General features: G+C 42.0%; 1 protein-coding gene across 1 annotated transcript in view; it reads left to right on the plus strand.

Moving 5' to 3' along the window:
- Positions 1-21,334, plus strand: part of LOC147890071 (uncharacterized) — a 98,124-nt gene that overhangs the window by 62,877 nt on the left and 13,913 nt on the right. The window contains exons 5-6 of the mRNA XM_087390697.1: positions 5,899-6,042; positions 13,555-13,711. Coding sequence (XP_087246823.1) covers positions 5,899-6,042; positions 13,555-13,711 — 301 coding nt within the window. The remainder of the gene's footprint in view (positions 1-5,898; positions 6,043-13,554; positions 13,712-21,334) is intronic.

Genomic DNA, 21,334 nt, shown 5'->3' on the forward strand with positions numbered 1-21,334 from the left:
TTTCCATCAACAACAGCCATGGACTTGTATGATAGCATCCATGTGTGTCAACATGAGGACATCTGCTTATGGCCATTGGACTACTGATCATTGGGAGGTTGTCATTGGGAGATTTGTAGGGAAGATTCCTGGCTGCCCTTTCTCTACTGCTCCGATACTAGACTGGAAACAAGTACTTTCTAAGGTCAAATGGGCTCCTGATAATCGCTCGGGGACAAACTCAATGAGGAAAGAAAGTATTCATTGGAGTGCCATCTTTGACATTCCACTTGCTTTACAGGAACCTGTTCGGGCATATGATCTCATGAAATTGGGAATTAGATACATCAATGATGTGGTAGATGATCAAGGCCATGTCTTATCTTTTCCTCAGGCCACTGCCTCTTATGCATTGGGAATGCATCATAGGTTGATATGGAAGAAAATTGCTGATCTCTTGCATCCTTTTCTACCTATTCCTCCTGTGGCTGACACAGACAGTCTTATGGATTGGCAATTGTACCCCTCTGCTACATGCTCTCATCCTATTCCTCTGCCTGTTTTGACCTCCATCAAAGTCTACAAGCTTCTTCAGCCTGCCCCATGGATTCATCAATATGCTAATACTCTGTGGCATTTCAGGCAGCCCCTTTCATGGTGGCGGAAGAATCTCCGAATATTATGGAGGTGTAAAATGCCTTTGAAACAAAGACTTTTTCTTTGGAGATGCATGACCGGCACATTGTCAGTGGGAATCACACTTGCCAAACGTCACATTGCACGACCCACATGCTTACGGTGTCATGCTCCTTCAGAGACTGTCCCTCATTTGCTTTGGCACTGCCCGTCTTCTCGGAACCTCCTTGGGAAAATTTCAGATCATCTTCGCCTCCGTTTCCCGAGTCACATATTTGGGAAACATTTTTGGTTATTTGGCAGATTTAGGAGGTCTTTATCTCAATACTCACTCTTTCTCTCATGGGTGAGATATTGGGCTCTTTGGACAATCTTGGAAGAGCATAATTTGGCATACTTGGGCCGCCAGTTTCACAAGTCATATGAATCTTTTAGAGCCTCATTGCGGCAATCTTTATATGATGCCTACCATGAGGGTGATATACATGCTTCTTGCATAGAGCTTTTCTTTTTATGCTTCTGATCTTTGGGATACTCTCCATCTTGGAGACTTTCCCTCTTGTAAAGTTATGACAATATAAATACAATGCACTGGATTTTACCCCAAAAAAAAAAAAAAAGTGTGTGCTAACAACAAATCGTATTCTAAGACCATCTGTTGGAACGAGGAGACATTTCAAGCAACGCCAAGTAGGTGCGGGTGCTATCTATGCCACTGTTGTGATTGGCACACTATCCAAGTTCATAACATTTCATGGGAAGGGGTGAGAGGCAGCTGCAACAGCATCTAAACTCCAAATTCTAGCTATGAGCAGCTCCAACCTTGTGGTGAACGTCTTCACGAATTGAGCTCCTTCTCTAGATTCTTGATCAACACCCGAATCAGTTGTCTTGTGCTATGATACCAAAGTAAAGATGGAAAGGGAAAGATGCCAATACACAATGCTCATGAAATCATCTCTTGCATTACGGGTGAAGAGAGTGAGATTACACCTCATACTTATTTTACATAATCCTCACTTTCTAGAAGGATGCATAGTGTTCTTCATACATGTACTTTAAGGATGGCATGTCATCTTTCTTACACTCCTCTAAATCCGACCATCATCCATATACTCATGCATACATATCATCTATACATCGATAGTTGTGCTGACAGTAGATTCATTAGGGGGCCTTCTTTGATCTCTAGAAATAATCCCACAAACTTTTGTCAACTAGACATTCCTGAGCACAAAGTTTCAAACCGAGTTTATGGTATCATCCTACTTATCATCAATGTTCATAGAACCAAGGCTCTTACTACGAAGTCAAGCTACCAGAGAAGCAAAATGAAAGCCCAAATAAATACACAAATCACACAAAGCACCGGTCTTGCGCAAATGTAACAGTTACAAACCAAACACAGAGTACGGCTGCATTATGTCTTGCACCAAAGAATACATCAGCATTATATCTTGCACTTATTATCACCACTTGCTTTACTAAGCACTGAAGTAGGTATGAACCCAACCCAATGACATTTACTAATTGTAAATCAAGGAGATACAACATTGCAAGTATCAAATGGTACCACCTCAAAAGCATCCCTTCTTAGTGCAATGTGCTTTGGACACTGTATTTATTGGGTGCCAATAAAAATGAACTTCTATTAAGTATGGCCAAAATACATAAGTCAAGCTAGAATCTTGCGATATGGAAAAAATAAACTATGATCCCACTCTCTCGTGAAGGAGGCTCTCCTAGCCTCTGCTGCATCTGACGAGCCCTAAATCCTACTCCAAGTGGCTGTGAGGGTATTATAATATCAGGAAAAATTATGAGTCTCGTCTAGGGCCTATGCGCATTGGGATTTAAGTAGGACTAGTGATGATCTCCAACCCATGTCTATATAGGCTGAGCTACTGCATCAATCCAATGCCCACTTTCCAAGGTCCCATGGTAGGTGCTGGAGTGGACAACCACCATAAAGACAAGACACAAATGACAACCCATGATAAGTGACAGACGAGGATCTGCCCACCATCGACCATTAGTGAAGCCGACCGATGTGATCATATGAAGAACAATATCCTGAATCGGCTCTTGCTCTATCAATCTGACTTAATTTTGTGCCCTTTGCAACCTCATAGAGGAGTCTCTCTTCTCCTTGGTGCCAAAGGATGCAAATGACCTATAGAGGGAAACTTATGCTGAGAAGACACCTAGCCAATGAACTTGTGTGCCTCGAGTCAGATCTACTTCTTGAAGCTAGTCAAGGAGACTATATTTGTAGGGTGTGTCTGAAGTGCCTTGCAGGTTTGGAGTGATAGTCTAGTATTTGGGCAAGGGCAACTCTCGAAATATTCTTCAAGTGCCTATACTGGAGACAGGTCCCCTCTCTGACCATTACATGTGTCTGGAATAGCATAGTTAACGTCCTAAGACATTGACAAAGAGCTCAATCTACATGATGGGATGTCTATCTCTCTCATCTCGAGTAAAAAGGAAACTGTTTGAAATTTCATGATCTATGCAATGGTGGGCTTAAAAGTATAATTTTGAGAGGTACAAAAGAAATAAATTGGGAATTTCAAGATGTACATGAGAGTTATAACTTCTCTATAATTCACATTATGGTAGGAAGGAGTTCAATAGGGACCACATTTCCTTAAAGTACTTAGGTTTGGAGAATTGGGAATATTTTGAATATCCCTCCCTTGCCTTTTTGTATTTGATAATATAGTAGAGATGAATTTATGATCGATTATAATGGCTTCAAATATGAGGGTTTTCAATATCTCTTTCCTACTCATCCAAGGGATATGGTATACATTGTTACATGAGATCTTCTCAATACTTCAAATATGGGATTGCTAAAGCTAAGGGAAGCTCTTCTAAATCCATTGAATTACCATAATCCTCACAAGAGAGTATGGTAGGGAGGGATTTATAAGAGTTTCTAAAGTGTTCACTATTTGTTCATATATAGATGTTCTTCTCTAAAATGAGGGTTATAATGATAAATAAGTATATGGTTCCATACATGAGAAATTAAGAAAGAATTATATATTCCTTTGAGAAATATACTAGCATGGTTGGTGTAAAAAATTCTCACTGTGACTTTTTTGCTTGTAGGTTTTTGCTCGGAAACTGTGCGCATCCTTGTCAGGATCATATCATGTAGAGTGAACCGCTTCCCCTGGATCATGTGATATAGCATTGTGACTTGTAGTCTCTCAAAGATAATCCATTGCTCCTTTCTGAGGTCTACTGCCCACAAATCACTTGCGTACAGTGCCGATGCTCAGACTAGAGGATTTAAAAAAAGTGACTTTATGTTCATGTGATGGAAGTGTGTCTCCTCTGAGTAAAGCAAACACGAAACGGGATGCTTGCTAGATTGCAGTGCCTTCCATGCATAGGTAGGAATAGATGCACACACACAATGGAATTGCTGCAAACTGAAATGCCAACACTGGCTAGAATGAAAGGGTACAGCTACAAATGCAGCACCTCAACTGCAAATGCGCAATGAACCTTAAATAAAGCACACCAATTGAGGAGTGTGCAAGTGAGGAGGGTGAAGCTTCTTGAGAAATTTCCCAGTGGCTTCTCACAGAAGCCAGAGTTTCAGCCCCATCCTTTGTGGCACGCTGACACAGTGTATTCAATCAGAATGTACCAAACACATGCACTAGATGCAATACTTGCATTTGATTGGCTTCCCTAGAGTGAGTGAGATGGTGAGTGAATGTCTATGTGACACATGGCAAGGCCACATGGGATGACCAATAGAATTGTGCCATGTGGCAACCCCCCCCCCCCCTTTTCATCCATGATGGATGTATGTGGGGACTTGGTACATCATGTGGCCCCTTAAAATCCTGTAACCCTTGTCCATGACATAACATTATGGATATCGTACCCTAGGACCTAAGGTCTACCTGCCACTCTTTTTTATTTTATTAATCCTCACCCAAAAATTACCCCAATGGTAATTTAGCGAACTAAGTCCATAACACTTTTTCAAACATGGTCTGGTCATGGCATGAGTTGGGTGCACTATTAGGTTGCAGATATCTAATGTGAAGGTAGGAGATCCCATGAGAGAGAGAGAGAGAGAGAGAGAGAGAGAGGCCTTTTACTGGTGGAGGAAATTGCATCTGCATGTAGCATTATTGATTGCAAGGAAAAATCCCTTGTGCATGGTAAAAAAATCCCATCACATCACACTTTGCATGTGATTGTGATGTCTCATTTTTGTTTGATCAACGCTCTAACAGCAGCAAGCCAATTTTACCCTTGGCTTGCAAACCAGACAAATGATCATAATTGAACTATTTATCACGTGGACACTACTGAATTCGATTAGTCCCTTGCAATGTCTTTGTCCTGTTGGTGAATATTCTGCACAGTATAATCTTACATACAAGTCCTCCATCTTATGGAAGAAACCTTTTTTTCACCTTCTGGTTTAGTTGTGTATTTCTTACATTGCATTCGTCTCTACATTGCTAGAAAGTGGCTTTAATGGATCTTCATGCAAAAGTCTATCCGTATTAGAAGTCTAGGAGTTGAAGCTGCAATGATTGCGTGCCAGATATAAAGGCAGGAAATACTAGTTCTACTTTTTCATACAGAAGTAGTGTTCTTGTCCTTTCTGTTGGCACTTTGGTTGTCAGAAAAGATTGTTGTAGCACCGTCTTGGATTGCACCAAGATTCTCCAAGAGCTTCTGAACTCGAAGTGCTTCACATGCATATCATGCAAGAGAAATTTCCCAGCCTCTGCTGTAGACAATGCCTGCTTCTTACTAGACCAAGACACATAATGAGAACTTAGCATGAATGTGTATCCTAAAATAGCTTGCAATTGGGACCACCACCCCAATCTACATCATAGAGCCCCTCAAGCTGTGTTTTTTCATATGGGCATACATGCCAGTATATGGTTGGCTGTCCCACTAGGCATCTAAGAATCTACCTCACTCCATTCTAATTGGTGAACGCATGGCTTTGCAATGACCTGGTTCACAAGGCCTACTGCATAGCAAATATCATTCTTTGTTAATGTCATCAAATAGATGAGCTTAACAACTGCCTGTCAGTATAGTATAGGATCTAAAATTGTTTTTCTGTTTTAAAATCTGGATTATCTTTGGTTTACCAAGCCAATGCATGAGTGCTTTTTTTGGTATTATATGGGTGCCTATGAGTTGTTAAGTCTTGCACAAGTATTATGGTTATAAGTCCTAAAAGGTCTGTTGAGCACTGTTCTAGCTTTGTAACATTGCCATGTGCAGCATGTGGCAGAAATTTCATACGAGAACAGCTATGTTTCAGAGACAAGATCTGTGGAGCATGGGACTGTAACTTTTTTGAACAAGATTGGGCTCTTGGGACACAACCTTCTTGCAGCTCACTCTGTATGGGTTAACCCAAGTGAGGTATGTTCTTTCTCACCATTGAGAATATGCACACATTTATCAGAAGTAGTTGAGGGGTGTTATTCCTCGGCATTGAAGTATGCATACATTTTTGTCACAGTTAGTTCTTGGATTTTCCCTGCTATTTGCAATATTTGGACGACTCAATTTGGTTGTCTTGCTATCATATGTAAACCCAAAGGATGCATGCATCATGCCTGCAATCCGTGCTGCATAGAGCAGCTCCAAGCACCCATCAGGAGTAGTGCTTCTTTTATGTGTGCTCATTATAAGTAATAATCACATATACCTTCAATCTCTTTACACAAATCTTATGCACATAGTCATAAAGGAAAATCACTGCTAATTTATTTTAAAACTTTGTTGAATCTTGTTTTCAATCCAGTCTATAACCTCAATGTTAAGTGATGCAGCACAAACAGTGTATTGTTTAAGGCAAAGTTTGGCAGCATTTTTTGTTTAGGAAATTATCTTAACATTTTAAACGGAAAGAAGTCTTAATTCCATCAGTGTGCCTGTATCTCGTAATGTGCCATATCTTTAGTCGTAGAAGCATAGTGTGTGTTTCCCAAACAGTCTATTTCTAGGGACATTTCATGAAAATTAATATAAGCTAGATTGTCTAAGCATTTGCTGTTGAAAGGTATAGCCTGGGAGTGAGGGCTGTAATTCCTTCCAAGGATCCACCAAACGCAGCTGAACCAAAAAGTCAGACCATGCATGCTGTTCAGAAGCCAACATATGAGTGTTGCCCGAAGTATTATCTCCCGGTTGTGGAGCATTGTTGAAATCACCACAAATGAATGCTCTCTCTCTCTCTCTCTCTCTCTCTCACACACACACACACACACACACACACACTTTTTTTTTTTTTTTAAAGTGAAAACTTTGAATTCTTTATATTACAAGATAGCTATCCCATAAAACTGGTAAGCTGAAAGATTACATCAAGAGGAAATCTCCATGTAAGACAAATATACATCATGATCTAGCAGTGTGTTTGCAGACAATCAAAAAGTGATTTGCTGCAACGAACGATGGAAGAAAACAAAAGTAGAGAAAACTGGATCACCAAAGACTCTGTGGTTTCTATCTTTCCATAGAGTCTAGAGTGCCCAATAGTGAACCGAGGCAAAGAACAACTCAAAATCCAGCCGTCGAGGATGGATCCCAAACTGCTAGAAAAGCTTGGCAAAAGAAGCATGAGGAAATCTTAGTCTCAATCTCTGCCGAAGGATGCTGAAGAAGCTCTGTGTCTTTGCAATGCCAAAAAATATGAGATACAGATTCCCTCGGAGCTGGAGCAATATGTCTGCATGAAAAAAGCTGTCCAAATGGAACAACCCCCAACAAAACATGCCATAGAAAGACGTGTTGTCGTAGAGGGACCTTGGAGTGCCAAATCTGTTTCAATCTTTTCTCCAGCATTTGACGAGACGATGCAAACAACAAATCTGATTAGCCATGTCTGAAGCCCAGGATGGAGACAAAATAACTTTATACAAAGATGAGTTTGTAATATGAGACTGCTTCAAAGGACAAATGGACAAGTGTATTGGACGAAGAGTCGAATACTGAAGCCTACATTGAAGTTCTAAAGGCTGTACTGGCTGAAATGGTTGAAGCATCCGAGTAATGACCTGCCATTCAGGACGATAGTGCATTCCTAAACCATATTTTCTAGCAGCCAAAGAGAAGGATAAAATAGTGCCATCATCATGAATGACATCTGCCACGAGGAAATCCCTTTTGAATTAAGAAAATACGAGCGTCTAGGCTCTTGTAAAGCCAAAGGCTGAGAAAAAACCCGTGACCATATTTTCTAGCAGCGAAAGAGAAGGATAAAATAGTGCCATCATCATGAATGACATTTGCCACGAGGAAATCCCTTTTGAATTAAGAAAATACGAGCGTCTAGGCTCCTGTAAAGCCAAAGGCTGAGAAAAAACCCATGACCAATGGATGCTCTAAGCTTTTAAAGAGTTACCCTATAAGGAGTCCCGACCATGCTAAGCCAGATGCGAGAGAATATGTTTCTAATCCAAAAACATTGGAGTAACAATAGGGCAACCTTTGATCGTGCCTTCAATACTGCCGAACAAAAAATCCCACTAAGTGGGTTGCCAATCGCCAAAAGCAGTAGTAGTAAGTTGAAGAAGTAAGTAGTGCATCATAGCAACCCAAGGGTGATCACCATATAGAAATTGTGACATCATTTTTCCTTTATGGGCGAGAATGTGCACATGAATGTTGTGAATATTCAGCCCACCATGCAGTTTTGGCGAACATAACCGCTGTACTGGAACCAAGCGCAAGACTTACTTGCCATGCTTTGAACGCCAAAAAAATTCCATGATGGCAGACATAAATGATGTAAGATCTCCTTTGGTAAAAAAGATCAATGGCAGATAAAATTGAATGTAGACCACCAAAATAGATTGAACAATTTGGAGTCGGACGTGTAAAGGCCAAGTCGCTAACTTCCCATATTGCAGCTTTCTCCTTAGTTTGACAAGAACCCAATCAGTCTGTTGACAAGGAGAAATTGACCAGCCCAGAGGATAACCAAGATGACGTACTAACTGATTGGGTGGGACAATTTCCTCTGGCCATACTAGACTATGCCAATCTTCAAAATTCAAAGGCAACAAACGAGATTTCTGAAAATTGAGATTTAGGCCGGCAGCAAGGCCATAAAGCGAGAGAGCCTGCATAAGCGAAGAAAGATCCCTTTCAGTATTCTATGGCACAAAAAAGGAATCATTCGCATTGACATGAGCAACTAGAGGGCGACTTCCAAGAATATGCAAGCCATGTAACATGTCAGCTGCCACCAAATGGTCAATGTATTGAAGCATAGGATGCGTGGCGATAGCATATAGAATAGCACTAAGAGGACAGCCCTGGCAGACTGAACAACAGAGTGTTCAAGATTCAGAATTATCCTCGAACAAGATGCATGCAGCTTTGCTGTCACTCACACACACACATGTTGGAGCATTTCGGAGCTTAGGTAGTGTGAACATGGTTGTGGTTTGTCTTGTGTGAGTTTGAAAGGTTAAGTGTCCTTTAGCCTAGTCAAGAGTCTAGATTAGATTTTGGTGATGTCATAGATGTTCTCTTTTGTGATATCATCAGTGATGTTAGTGTGTGTCCTCATGAGTCTATATAATGAGGCCTTGTACTTGCTATCAAAGACCCAATCAATCTACATCATGGTCCCCATCTCATTGTTCATCATGTGATTGCCTCGTATCTCTCTCCCTTCTCCCTGGTTCCTTCATGTGGTATCAGAGCCTCTCCTTGTTCGGCTTGTCCTTCTATTCTTCATCTTCATGATGCTCGACCATTGCTCGTGACCTATAGCCTGTATTGCTCTATTGTTCCTCATGCGTGCATATTCCAAGAATCAGAAGCAGCCTCGATTGCTCTAATTTCTTTACCGCTCCTTGTTGAGAGAAACATGGAGAATTCTTTAGGTTTCATTGCTGCTAAAAGTGTTCTCATAAGGCTGGGACATTCGAGACCAGCGTGATCATCTTTTGCAGATTCGCCCATTACAGAAGTCCTTGAAGATGATTCTATCACGATTTGTTGCTGACGAATTGGGATCTGGGTTGTGAAGTTTTACTGGACTATACTCTCCTTCTACGCCTTAAGATGCCTATGTGACGGCTTTCCTGGAATCCACGTTCCTGAATCTGTAATTGTAAAACCAAGAGCAGAAGTGACGAATCTTCATCTTTCAGAGTCGGAATTGGAAAATCTTGACGTAGTCACGCTATTTAGCACATGAGTGAACTGATTCTTACTCTTGCAATTCGTAGCAACTGTTGTTGATGTAGTGACATCAAGGCTAGGGAGGTGCATTAGCTTCTCCTTCCTATCATGTCTATCCGCTAGTTTTGCTGTACCTCTTCAAAGTTCTACCTGCCTACATGTCTTCTACCAACCATACAGAGCTCCGGACCTGCACCACATGCTGATCTTCTCTGTAGGAATCATTTTCTGAGGGTCACCACTTATTCCCATATCATGAAGTGTACGAACTGTTGCTATTTCTAAAGCTTCCTGAGGCGTTTCTCCACCACCCGCATGCTGGGCGACATTTCCAGAGCACAATGGCTCTTTCGTCTACTCTCGCATTTGCTATGCCTGCATTCAAGAGATTTTCAGGAGCTGGTTTTTCCACATGGAAAACAAAGATTCAACTTATCTTGATGCGAGACGGTTTATGGGCATTGTTATGGGAGAAGAACCAGCTCTGCAAGAAAACGAGACCCAGAAGTACAAGCAAAGGTGTCAGTGAGCCATTTCCATTATTGGCCTTAGTCTTGCGGATTCTTTAATCCATCATGTTGACTTATCATCCACTCCTAATCAGACCTGGATGAAGCTTGAAAGTATCTTCGGCAACAAGGTTACCAATTCTAAGGTATTCTTGAAACTTAAATTTTATGAGCTCAAGATGCAAGATACTGACGAGCTTAGTAGTGATCATTCTCTCATCAGTCAACTTGCTAGTCTTAAATCTGAGCCTGATAATGAAGATAAAATGGCTGTACTTATTAAAAGCATGAAAGATGTTCCTCGATTTCAATCTTCGCTTGAAGTTCTTCAAGTTGCATCCACTACTTTTGAGGATATGGTGGCTCTTCTTTTGGAGAAAGATAGAAGGAATTTGGATGAGGACAAGCCTTCTGACACCAAACTTGCTCTTGCATCCACTCCCACTTGGAAGGGAAGCAAGAAGATACAGCGCCGCTATTGTAAGTGGTTTGGGCATAAAGAAACATTCTGTTACCAGAAGAAAGAGAAAGAGCAAGCACAACATCATGCACACTTGGTTGCCGCAGAAGAAGAAACTCTACTTGGAAGACCGGCCAGGCGAGCTCTTTGCAGGCATTGCTGAAGTCACCGAGTCTTTTGAGGACTCCTTTTGTTTCTAGTTCAGTCTTTGCGTGTAGGGTACTCTGCCCGGGTTACTCCTTAAAATGAATGCAATAAAAGTGTCCTTGTGCGTTCTTAAGTTAATAACAGGTACTTTGCCTTGAGTAGTCCCTCTAAAATGATTGAGATTTCCACTTGCACCCACATTAGAGAAAGGGGGGGTGACTAAGTGATGGCCTCCGCTTCTCGTCGCAAGCTGATCGAGGGGATTACTGTAACATGGGAGGTGTTGACAATATAGGCTCGCTCTCTGCAGTATTGCGGTAGAGTTGGAGATCGGTTACTTCTTGCCGAGGGTCTCACCACCATCGCTCCGAGGGGGGTTGTTGGAGCATTTCGGAGCTTAGGTAGTGTGAACATGGTTGTGGTTTGTCTTGTGTGAGTTTGAAAGGTCAAGTGTCCTTTGGCCTAGTCAAGAGTCTAGATTAGATTTTGGTTATGTCATAGATATTCTCTTCTGTGATATCATCAGTGATGTCAGTGTGTGTCCTCATGAGTCTATATAATGCGGCCTTGGTACTTGCTATCAAAGACCCAATCAATCTACATCAAGTTCATGGTCACCATCTCATTGTTCATCATGTGATTGCCTCGTATCTCTCTCCCTTTTCCCTGGTTCCTTCAACACACACATGCGCATGCACACGCATGCACGCACGAGTTAGCCACCACGATCATACACAATACACCATTGGGAACTCACCACCCAAGAATAGAGCACTTCTAGTTCACCCTTGAGCACATATAGGTCACAAGTAAGGTAAGGTCTCTTGCTTGACCCTAGTCTAGTACACATCTACATCCCATACCACGGACATCCCCTCCACAAGGAGGCATCGGACTACTATGCATTGGGTATGATCAAATAAGAAAATTTATGAAGAGGATGTCGGCTGTCAAATTGCCCTTTGTTTGGAATCATGTGCAGTCCTTAACCCACTTAAATTACAGCTTGATAGGCATATTAGCATGTATACACAAGAGCTTTTCATAGCTTTGAAGCATGTAGCATCTCTTACCATGGGTTGCAAGTAGCCAGCCCTAGGATTGGGGGAGATCCTAAAGGGTGAGGCCAATAGCCTAGGGTGAAATTCCTGAAGGCTAAGGTTAGGAAATATCATTTGGGTTAGAGATCTGATGGGTAAAAAGCTATTTAGGTTATATTTAACATGGCCTAGGCTATACATTGGCAGGACTGCTTGGGCCATGAGGATAAACTGTACCTAGATTGTGTCCTAGCCATAGGCATGGTAGGCTAGCATCTTATAAACTATTTAGCACCTATTAATTGATCCATTGTTCATCCTTTTAAGTGGATGGCATGAATACCAAGCTCATTTTCCCTCTTCTACATGCATCCCCCTTAATGTAGCCTTTTGATTGATTGGCATGAATACCAAGCTCAATTGCTCTTTGGTGCTCCAAGTCGCCCCTCCCAAACTGAAGGTGTGATCTGGCACATCAGCTGAATGTGATATCGCGTGAGCTATGAGTTCAAACCTTTTTCATCCTTAGTCCTTCAGTTGTCTTTTTCTATGGAGGTGTAGATGGGATTTGGCTCTTTTCAAATAAACTGGAATAATCTTAGTTCATCTGGCTTTCTAATTAGAGAAAGACTTTCTTTAAGCCTTCTTCTAGGTAGTTTTCAAGAATAGCTTTTTAATGTGTAATTGTTAGCCAATATGGCGGGTAACCAAGAACTCCCTCTTGATGGCTTAGAGATGGAAGAAGAAGCTACTACCATGAGTGAACTCAAAGGTGAGATTTAATGATTCTAAGAATTTATTACTTTGGTTTATGCAAATCATTAAGTTCTTGGAAATCTTTCTTTTGTCTCGGAGTTGTTTGGTGGGAAAAAGAAGGAGAAGCATGCCGATCATGTGGAGTCATTGTTGAATCAATGCAAAAGTTATTTCAACTTGTATAACTTCAATGACCAAAGGTAATTGACTACCGTGCAAGGGTATTGGAAAGGTGGCAGGAGCATAATATTTGTCTTGGTTTGAATTTGCAAATCGTGTTCCTATGCTTCTTGTACTACTAGACACCAATCGAAACTCTAGAAGTTTGTCCTGAAATTTGAGTTGATTTAGCTTGCCAAGCGGTGCCATAGTGGTGAGAAATGGAAGAAAATTTAAGTAGTTTTAAAGACAAATAAAGAATCCCAAAGTCGAATAACAATAGTAGATAGTGCGTATTTCATTCATGTATCCTTGAGAAGGCTGAATGAGTACTTTTGTGGCTCACTGATATTCGTTGAATTCGAGTTTATAATCTAAAGTAAGGCTTGATGATGATGCACGATTCTTCTCATGGAATTGAAGATTTTGAGAAATTGTGATAGGTAAGAGAAGGACATTTTTAAAAATATCCTTGTATTTGGCTAAGCCCTTCATTGTCCCTTGGTTTGCCAATTGTTCACCAATCGATTATTTGCCAATCATCCATTGACCAAGTGATTTAGTGAAAGGATATGGAAAAACCGCATTGTTTGATTGAAACAGAAGTCCATTTTGTGAAGGAGTGAGAGTAATGGTGTTTCAGTACAATATAATGTGACAGGTTCAACTCATGGCCAAGGCTTCAGCTAAAGTTTCCCATTGTCCAGCATCCAATTTGAGAATGCTTGGTTTTGCTCCCATACAAGAAATGCTTACGGCAGGCATTTGTGTTTCTCTTGGAACTGACGGTGCACCATCAAACAACAGAATGAGCCTAGGTGCTCCTTGCTTTCCTCTAATTTTTCCATACAACTTTGTATTTTGTCTTGAAAAGGATAATGAATAGTAATGGAACATTTATTATCCTATGCTTTTGTTAAGTTGTTCTTCTTATTTGCAAATGCAGCATGTTTCTAGATGTCTCTATCTTTCAAACTGTTTGGGAATGCATGTGAGAACCCTTAGTTAGCTCACAGTGGTGCTTGTTGGTAAAGGACTGGTGACTCACTTCCACTATTGGCTGTGAAAAGAGGAAAGAGAATATTGGAAAGTTTATCTTAAAAGTTTTGATGTAATCTTATTGATTCATTGGCAATGGTCATGTCTCAAACGTTGTAGCTGAGTCCCTTTTGACCAGGGGCCTATGGTCTAGAAGAAATGCCATGCCCTACGAATTCCACATCGCTGATAGGAGCTACTCTGCTCGTTGAATCTCTGTTGCATGTTTGACAGCCTCTCATATAACCACTATCCATTGTGAGGCTGGAGGCTGAATTGCTCCTAACTACTTGCTTTCTCTCCAGCATTGCCTAGCTCTTTATGTCAGGGAGGCCACTATGCTTCGACGAGACTACCTCAGAGACCATCAGCACAGACCGGAGCGTGATAGAGCCCAGCCTGATAGAGCTCAGGCACACGCTATACCAGAGGACAGAGACCAGGAGGAGCACGAGGAGGTCAGAGCTCACACAGGACACATGCCTCCACCCTGTGGATGTACATATGAGATGGTTTGTAGACGCCGCAGGATCTTGTTACATAGGGGACGTACTCGCCGCTTCATCTCCAGACGATCCAGGATGATGGCAGCTTTTCGGAGGAGACTTACTCATGGAGATCTCGCCCCACCAGCCGCTCACCTCACCTTTGCTCAGATTCGTACTCTCATAGCAGGAGGCAGAGTCGATGGACAGGATTTCCAGTATTATTTTGGTTCTCAGACTCCGTGACACCTGGACTTGTATCTTTGCATTGGCATATTGTACTCATCCCCCCATTTTGCACCCAGGGGCGGTTTCCTTGCATCTAGTTTACTTTGTATTTAGGCTCAGATGTACTTTCACTTGCATTGTATTGCATAGCACTCAGATGATATTCGACGATGCCTCTTCTTTGTGGCACGTTGATTTTGTGCTATCTTGTATGCAGAGTTCTTGATGTCCCATGGGCCCATTTTGGCCTTTAGTGGACAATAATACACTTTCTTTCTTTCTTTCTTTCCTGGAGGGTTCGTCTACACTGCTATAGCATGTGAGCCTGAAGCTCTACATCGCTTCTTTGTATGGATTTTTCTATCCTTCTACCTCAATCTTGCAGGAGGGCATCCTCCACCATCCATAACTGTGCCATGGCATGCTGAATCTTCTTCACCCCCGTTTGGGGGGAACCCTTCCCTTGGTTGTTCTAGATGTAACACAATGGGAGAACATTTTGACATTGTTATGCTGACCTTATACCTGTGGAGCCACCCCTATGCATAGTGTAGGCACTGATGTAGAATTTGTCCAATCTTTCTAGGAGCTGGCGCTGCCAAACGAGTACTTGGGGCTTCCTTGCATTCTGGTACACTTTGCCTCATGCTAAGAGTCACGAGCACCACTGACAGCCAAGATGAAATGCTTCCACATGCCACGCTCTGAGGGAGGCGTAGAAAAGAAGGAAGCCCCCCCAAGCTTGTCCTCCGCAAACTTTAGATTGTTGTAAAGTACTTCCAACGATCTAGAAGTTCATACATGGTAGACTCTTAGCAAGCTACCGCCAAAAAGGTGCTCTCTATTGGTAGCATGCAGGTGTGTAAATTTTCAAGATCCCAATCCTGGCATCGCCAATCTTGAAACCCATACAAATTTCTGGTCCCAGAGTGAGCTCACCAAAGTCAAATATCTTAAGGGAAAGGGCTTGGCCTATCAAGATGCATACTCCCCTACTTTGTCCCACCACAAGGGACCAAATCTCTGGGGCCCTCCTAGGAAGAAGACGACTATGCTGGGGAATGCTAGGGTGAGAACATATGCTCTTGAAGCATCAGAATGTCCACTGACTGCCCAGCACGGGCTCTTTTTGCAACTCCTGCTATAAGCTCAGGTGTCACGGCTGTTGTCATGCATGATCACGACAGCCATGCATGTTCCAACACACTAGTGTCCACAAGGCCTTCCGATGCCTGCATGCTTAATTCTTAGCACATTGACTTCATCGGGGGTTTAGAGGGGAAGTAGTGTAGGACATGTAGGCTAGTCTAGATTTATTTCTGTTATTTATACTTGCTCTTGTTATGTGACACTGTGGGTCCATATATATACCTAGTGGTCACTAGATGTACTATCACTCATTTTGTGTTCATTCCTTATCCAGAGTTCATGTTGGTTCTCTCTCTCGTACATTTGCTGTGTATGTTGATGCTGCTATCCAGCTCTCTACATTGACTTCATCGGGGGTTTAGAGGGGAAGTAGTGTAGGACATTTATGTCACTGGTATGGACATGTAGGCTAGTCTAGATTTATTTCTGTTATTTAGACTTGCTCTTGTTATGTGACACTGTGGGTCCATATATATACCAAGTGGTCACTAGATGTACTATCACTCATTTTGTGTTCATTCCTTATCCAGAGTTCATGTTGGTTCTCTCTCTCTTACATTTGATGTGTATGTTGATGCTGCTAAATATTCAGATCAAGATGTGTTGGTCATGCAGGTGGATGTGGCGAAGGCGTTTGATACAGTACAATGGGATTATGTCTCTCAAATCATGCTAAAACTTGGTTTTGGGCCAAAGCTATCTAATGTCATATATTGGCTTTATTCAAATTCCACTGCACAATGCTTTATAGGGAAACATTTGTCTGAGTCTTGGACTCTCGAACGTTCGGTTCGACAAGGATGTCCTCTCAGTGCCTTGCTTTATGCCATCGCTTCACATCCTTTGCTTCTTTATATGGATCACATGGTTGATACTGGACAGCTAGAGGGGCTTCAGATTTCTGGTTCACGACCCTTCATAGCGCAGGCCTATGCAGATGATTCATTCTTCATGCTAAAGAGCAGTCCATTGGAGATTCGCCTCTTGATGGATACCCTTTCAGATTTTGGGTTGGCAGCTGGTCTTAAAATTAATTTTCAGAAATCAAAACTCTTGCCTCTCAAGCATTGTGATTGGCATGCTATTCTGTGGCCAGGCCAGATTATTCAACCGGAAAATATAGTAAGACATTTGGGCTATCCTATTGGCTGGAAAATCAGCAATAAGCAACAAATGTCGTGGGTGTTCAACAAAATTCAGGACAAATTAGAATATTGGAAGATCTCCACTTGGCCTCCGCATGTACGGCTTCGAATTGTCCAGTCTATTGTTCTAGCTTATGTCCAGTTCTACCTTCCTCTATTACATTGGTCATCTCGAGATCTCACATCTTTTATGTCTTAAGCCATGGAGATTTTTTGGAAAACCAAGCTTCATAAAAAAGCTTTACGGTTGCTCAAAATGGACTTGCTTTGCTCACCCAGAATGCATGGTGGTTTGAATATAATAAACATCAAATATCATGTGTTGGCAAGAAAGATCACTATGCTCAAAACATTCTTTCAACAAGAGCAGCCTTGGTCTATTATGCTAGCAATTTTGTGTGGTCAGATGCGCACACATGCTTATGGACATTGGATAGTAGATCCATCGGAAGTAGTACTTGGAAAATTTCAAGGTAAAATCCCTGGTTGTCCATTTTCTAATTCCTTGATTCAGGATTGGAAGCAAGTACTCTCTCACATCAAATGGTCTCCTCATCCTGCTTCTCTAGCATCTTCACTCAGATTGGAGAGTATTCATTGGAGTGCTGTGTTTTCCTCTCCCCTTGCTGTTCAACAACCCATCAGAGCTTACAATCTTATGAAAATGGGTATCCGGTTCATTGATGACGTTGTAGATATGCAAGGAAATATTCTCCCTTTTCCAGCACAGCATGTAGACAATACAACTTGGCAATGCATCATAGACCTATTTGGAAAGCTATTGCTGATCTCCTACTTTCTCTGGTTCCGATTCCGACATTGAATGGCAGTGACAGGCTTCAAGATTGGCACCTTCAGCCTTCAAGTCTAAGCATTTCTTCTAAGCCTTTGCAGTTATTGACATCTATACAGGCTTATAGATTGATATTACCTCCTCCTTGGATTGCCCATCATGCTAACTCTTTATGGCATCTGAACAAATCATTAGCTTGGTGGAAAGGAAGATTGCAAATGATATGGAAGTTGAAAATGCCATCGAAGCAAAGACTATTCCTATGGAGATGTATTGTTGGTATTCTTCCAGTGGGAGTGAAATTGGCTAAACGACGAATAGCTTCACCTCTCTGTCCAAGATGTCACCTTGCATCGGAGAGTATTCCGCATTTATTGTGGTTTTGTTCATATTCCAGAGACCTTCTAGATAGAATCTCCTATTTTTTATCTCTCAGATTTCCAGCACACAGGTTCTACAGGTTTTTCTGGATGTATGGCAAACTATCAGCTTCTTTGTCATAGTATTCTCTCTTCTTCCACTGGATCAAATACTGGGCCTTATGGACCCTCTGGCTGCAGCGCATCCAAGCATATCTGAATTCTCCTCTTCAGCATCCTTATGAGTTTTTCAGAGCCTCATTAAGGCAGTCTTTATATGATGCCTTACATGAGGAAGATTTGGATGTTTCTTGTATTCAACTTTTCTTTTACTGTTTCTGATGGATAGGGCTGTAGCTCTATTTTGAGCGCTGCCTGGATGTAAATGAATGTTTTATAACATAAGTATCTTGGTTTTACAAAAAAAAAAAAGTATGTTGATGCTGCTATCCAGCTCTCTCCCTCACTTCGTGTTCCTAGATATGGCATTAGAGCGAGGTTGCTGAGGGTCGAGTGCTTGGATTTGTTGAGATTGCAAGTGTGGAGAAGTTCAGCGTGCATTCCTGTTTTGGTGCGAGGCTCAGCCTCTGTAGCACTTGTCGTCTTCTCTGTGTCTTTGAGCCAGTGTGGTGGAAGGAAGTTCAAGCAAGAACGAGCGGAGTCGCACTACCCAAGCGTTGCTTCTTCATCAATTCATGCAAGGCGCTACTTGAATCATCTGTTGGCGTATGTGACGAAACCCTCTCTGTGGAGGCTGCTTGCATTTGACGTGGGAGGAGAACTCATTTCTTGGAGAAGACAACCCACACAAGGAAGGAAAATGTGCACACAGTCTCGTAAGCTTTGCCTCAGAACAAGTGAAGAGACGAATAGAGTCTTGCAAGCTTCGCTTCAAAAGAACATAATGTTCAGTCACTTCAAAAGAATGTAATGTTCAATCGATGCTCAAAGTGTTCAAAGATTGTGTGATTTGTCTGGTTGCAGGCTTGTCAAATACATCTCGTATTGGTCAAATGATGGGGTGTTCATAGGTGACACAGGTGACGAACTTTCAGTTGTGCGCAAGTGAGCATGGAAGAAATGTCACAAGCGACGTTGTATGTCTTTTCTAGTCACAAGCGACGTTGAGCATGGAAGAAACATCACAAGTGATGTTATAGGCACCTTTCTGGTCGTATGCTTAAGCAAGCCAACGATTTGTGACTAAGAAATGTTCGAGAAGGAGATCCAATCGGACTGTGCCACCTTTGAGTGGGTGGGAGATCTTGCTCTGTACACTGTCTATGTCTACATTCTACATTACCATCATCCAAAGTTTGCAGAGATCGGTCACTTGCTAGCAGAAGAATCTGCACCAATCTACATATCAACTTTGAGAGCTTGTTTTGATTTATTGCTTGATCTCTCTGCCATTGTAATTGAAACAGGAGAAGTATTGGCATCACACAACTGTTGGAGGACAAATGTTGTAAATTGTTTTAATCTGTGCAGATATTTGGCCTGCCTAGTAGCTGGGTATAGGATTTTCTATTTGCAGGTCTCTCCACAATCATGTCACATGATAATTCCTTTCATTTTTCAGAACTTGACAAATTGGATGGGACAAATTATGCCATATGGGCATTCATGGTCAAGCATATTTTAATTGGTAAAGGCCTTTGGGAAATAGTGACAGGGGAAGCGACTCGTCCCCTTGACATACCTGCAACTCCTATGTCATCTACATCTACTACTACAACTCTCACTTCATCAAAGGAGTAGAAATTTTTTGACAAGCGCAATGGACAAGCTATGTCAGTGATAGTGAATTCAGTCAAGAAATTGGTGATGCAAAATCTGAAATCATGTATATTGGCAAAGGATGCTTGGGATAAACTTGCTTGTATGTACAATGTCAAGAATCAGGCCAGATTGTTCTCCTTGGAAACTCAACTCAAGGAGTTAAAAAACTGCAGGACAATCAGACCATTCTTGAGCATATCACGATCAATTTGCAGCTATTGATGAGAGCATTGGGGATAAGAAAATGGTTTCTGTCACACTGAATAGTCTTGCCTCCTGCTATCACACACTTGTTACCTCATTGAATATTACACTACGCATTGCACATGTATCTTTTGTTGATATGGTAGGGCTGTTAGTGCAAGAAGAGCAGCGAATGCGCAACTTTGCGAGAGGGTTAGATGCTTTTGAACAGGCTTATGCTGTCCAAGACAAAGGAAAGGGGAAGAAAATGCATCATAAGCCAGCCAAGCCTTCACAATAGCAGCCACAAAAGGTGCCTTGTAAATGGCAGCCAAAGGGGCTAAATGCCTCAAAACCCAGCCAAGGTTTCTTCTGATACAAAACCTTTTAAAGGTAATTGTCATTATTGTTGGTTGCCCGGCCATAGTTCTTCTCAATGTCAGAAAAAGTATGCTTATTTACTCAAGAAAGGCAAGGTAAATGTTGCCAGAGCATCAGATGATGTTCAACCATCTTATGTGTTACGCTCTAGCTGAGGTAGCATGACCTCGGAAGAATCAGTTGACATTTCCCTTAAAGGATCTATCTCTGTAATATATGTGTTTGCGCTTCATGTAAATGATCGGGAGGGATTTAATGTCAAGGTCCTAGGTGAGGGCTGATAGCACCAGTCTAGGTAGATCTAAGGCCAAGGGCCTAGTGCAAAGGATTGTGCCTAGGGGCAAAGGATTTAATGCATCCCAAGAGAGGGGTGAAATGTTGCATTAGGAAGGCCCTATATGGATGACACGTGGCATCTAGATCTATCTAGGGAATTGGGGCTTGTTGAGGCTAGAGAGAGAAGAGAAGGGAATGATTCACGTTGATTTTTGAACGAAGATCTCTGTCTGCTTGTCAGCCTCAGTGAGATATGGCTGGGAGGTGATTCATGGTGCTGCTTCCGTGATTGAAGTAGAGAATTAGGAAGGAGAGCTTTACAATTGGTATCAGAGCTGGTGGAGAGATCAAGGGATACGTGACGTGCAGAAGAAAGGTCGTGTTCATGAGCTTGTAGGCTCATATAGGTGGCGAGTCGACGGACATGAGCGTCAAATTGATTGGCGCTGGCCTACGCAAGCAGGTCGTAGAGCGTAGGAGTAGGATACGCAGGCGGTGAAGCTGTGTTGGAGTGGAAGGTTCCTGGATGGTTCTTCAACATCAGTACTTGGTGGCTGACCAGATCAAAAGGATGAGACCTTCGATAATTCGGCGAAGTTGACGCAGAATCGCAGAGGTCTAG

Source organism: Dipteris shenzhenensis, chromosome 19, assembly GCF_047967505.1.
Source record: "Dipteris shenzhenensis isolate YYH24624 ecotype China chromosome 19, Dip_SZ_1.0, whole genome shotgun sequence".
Lineage (NCBI taxonomy): Eukaryota > Viridiplantae > Streptophyta > Polypodiopsida > Gleicheniales > Dipteridaceae > Dipteris > Dipteris shenzhenensis.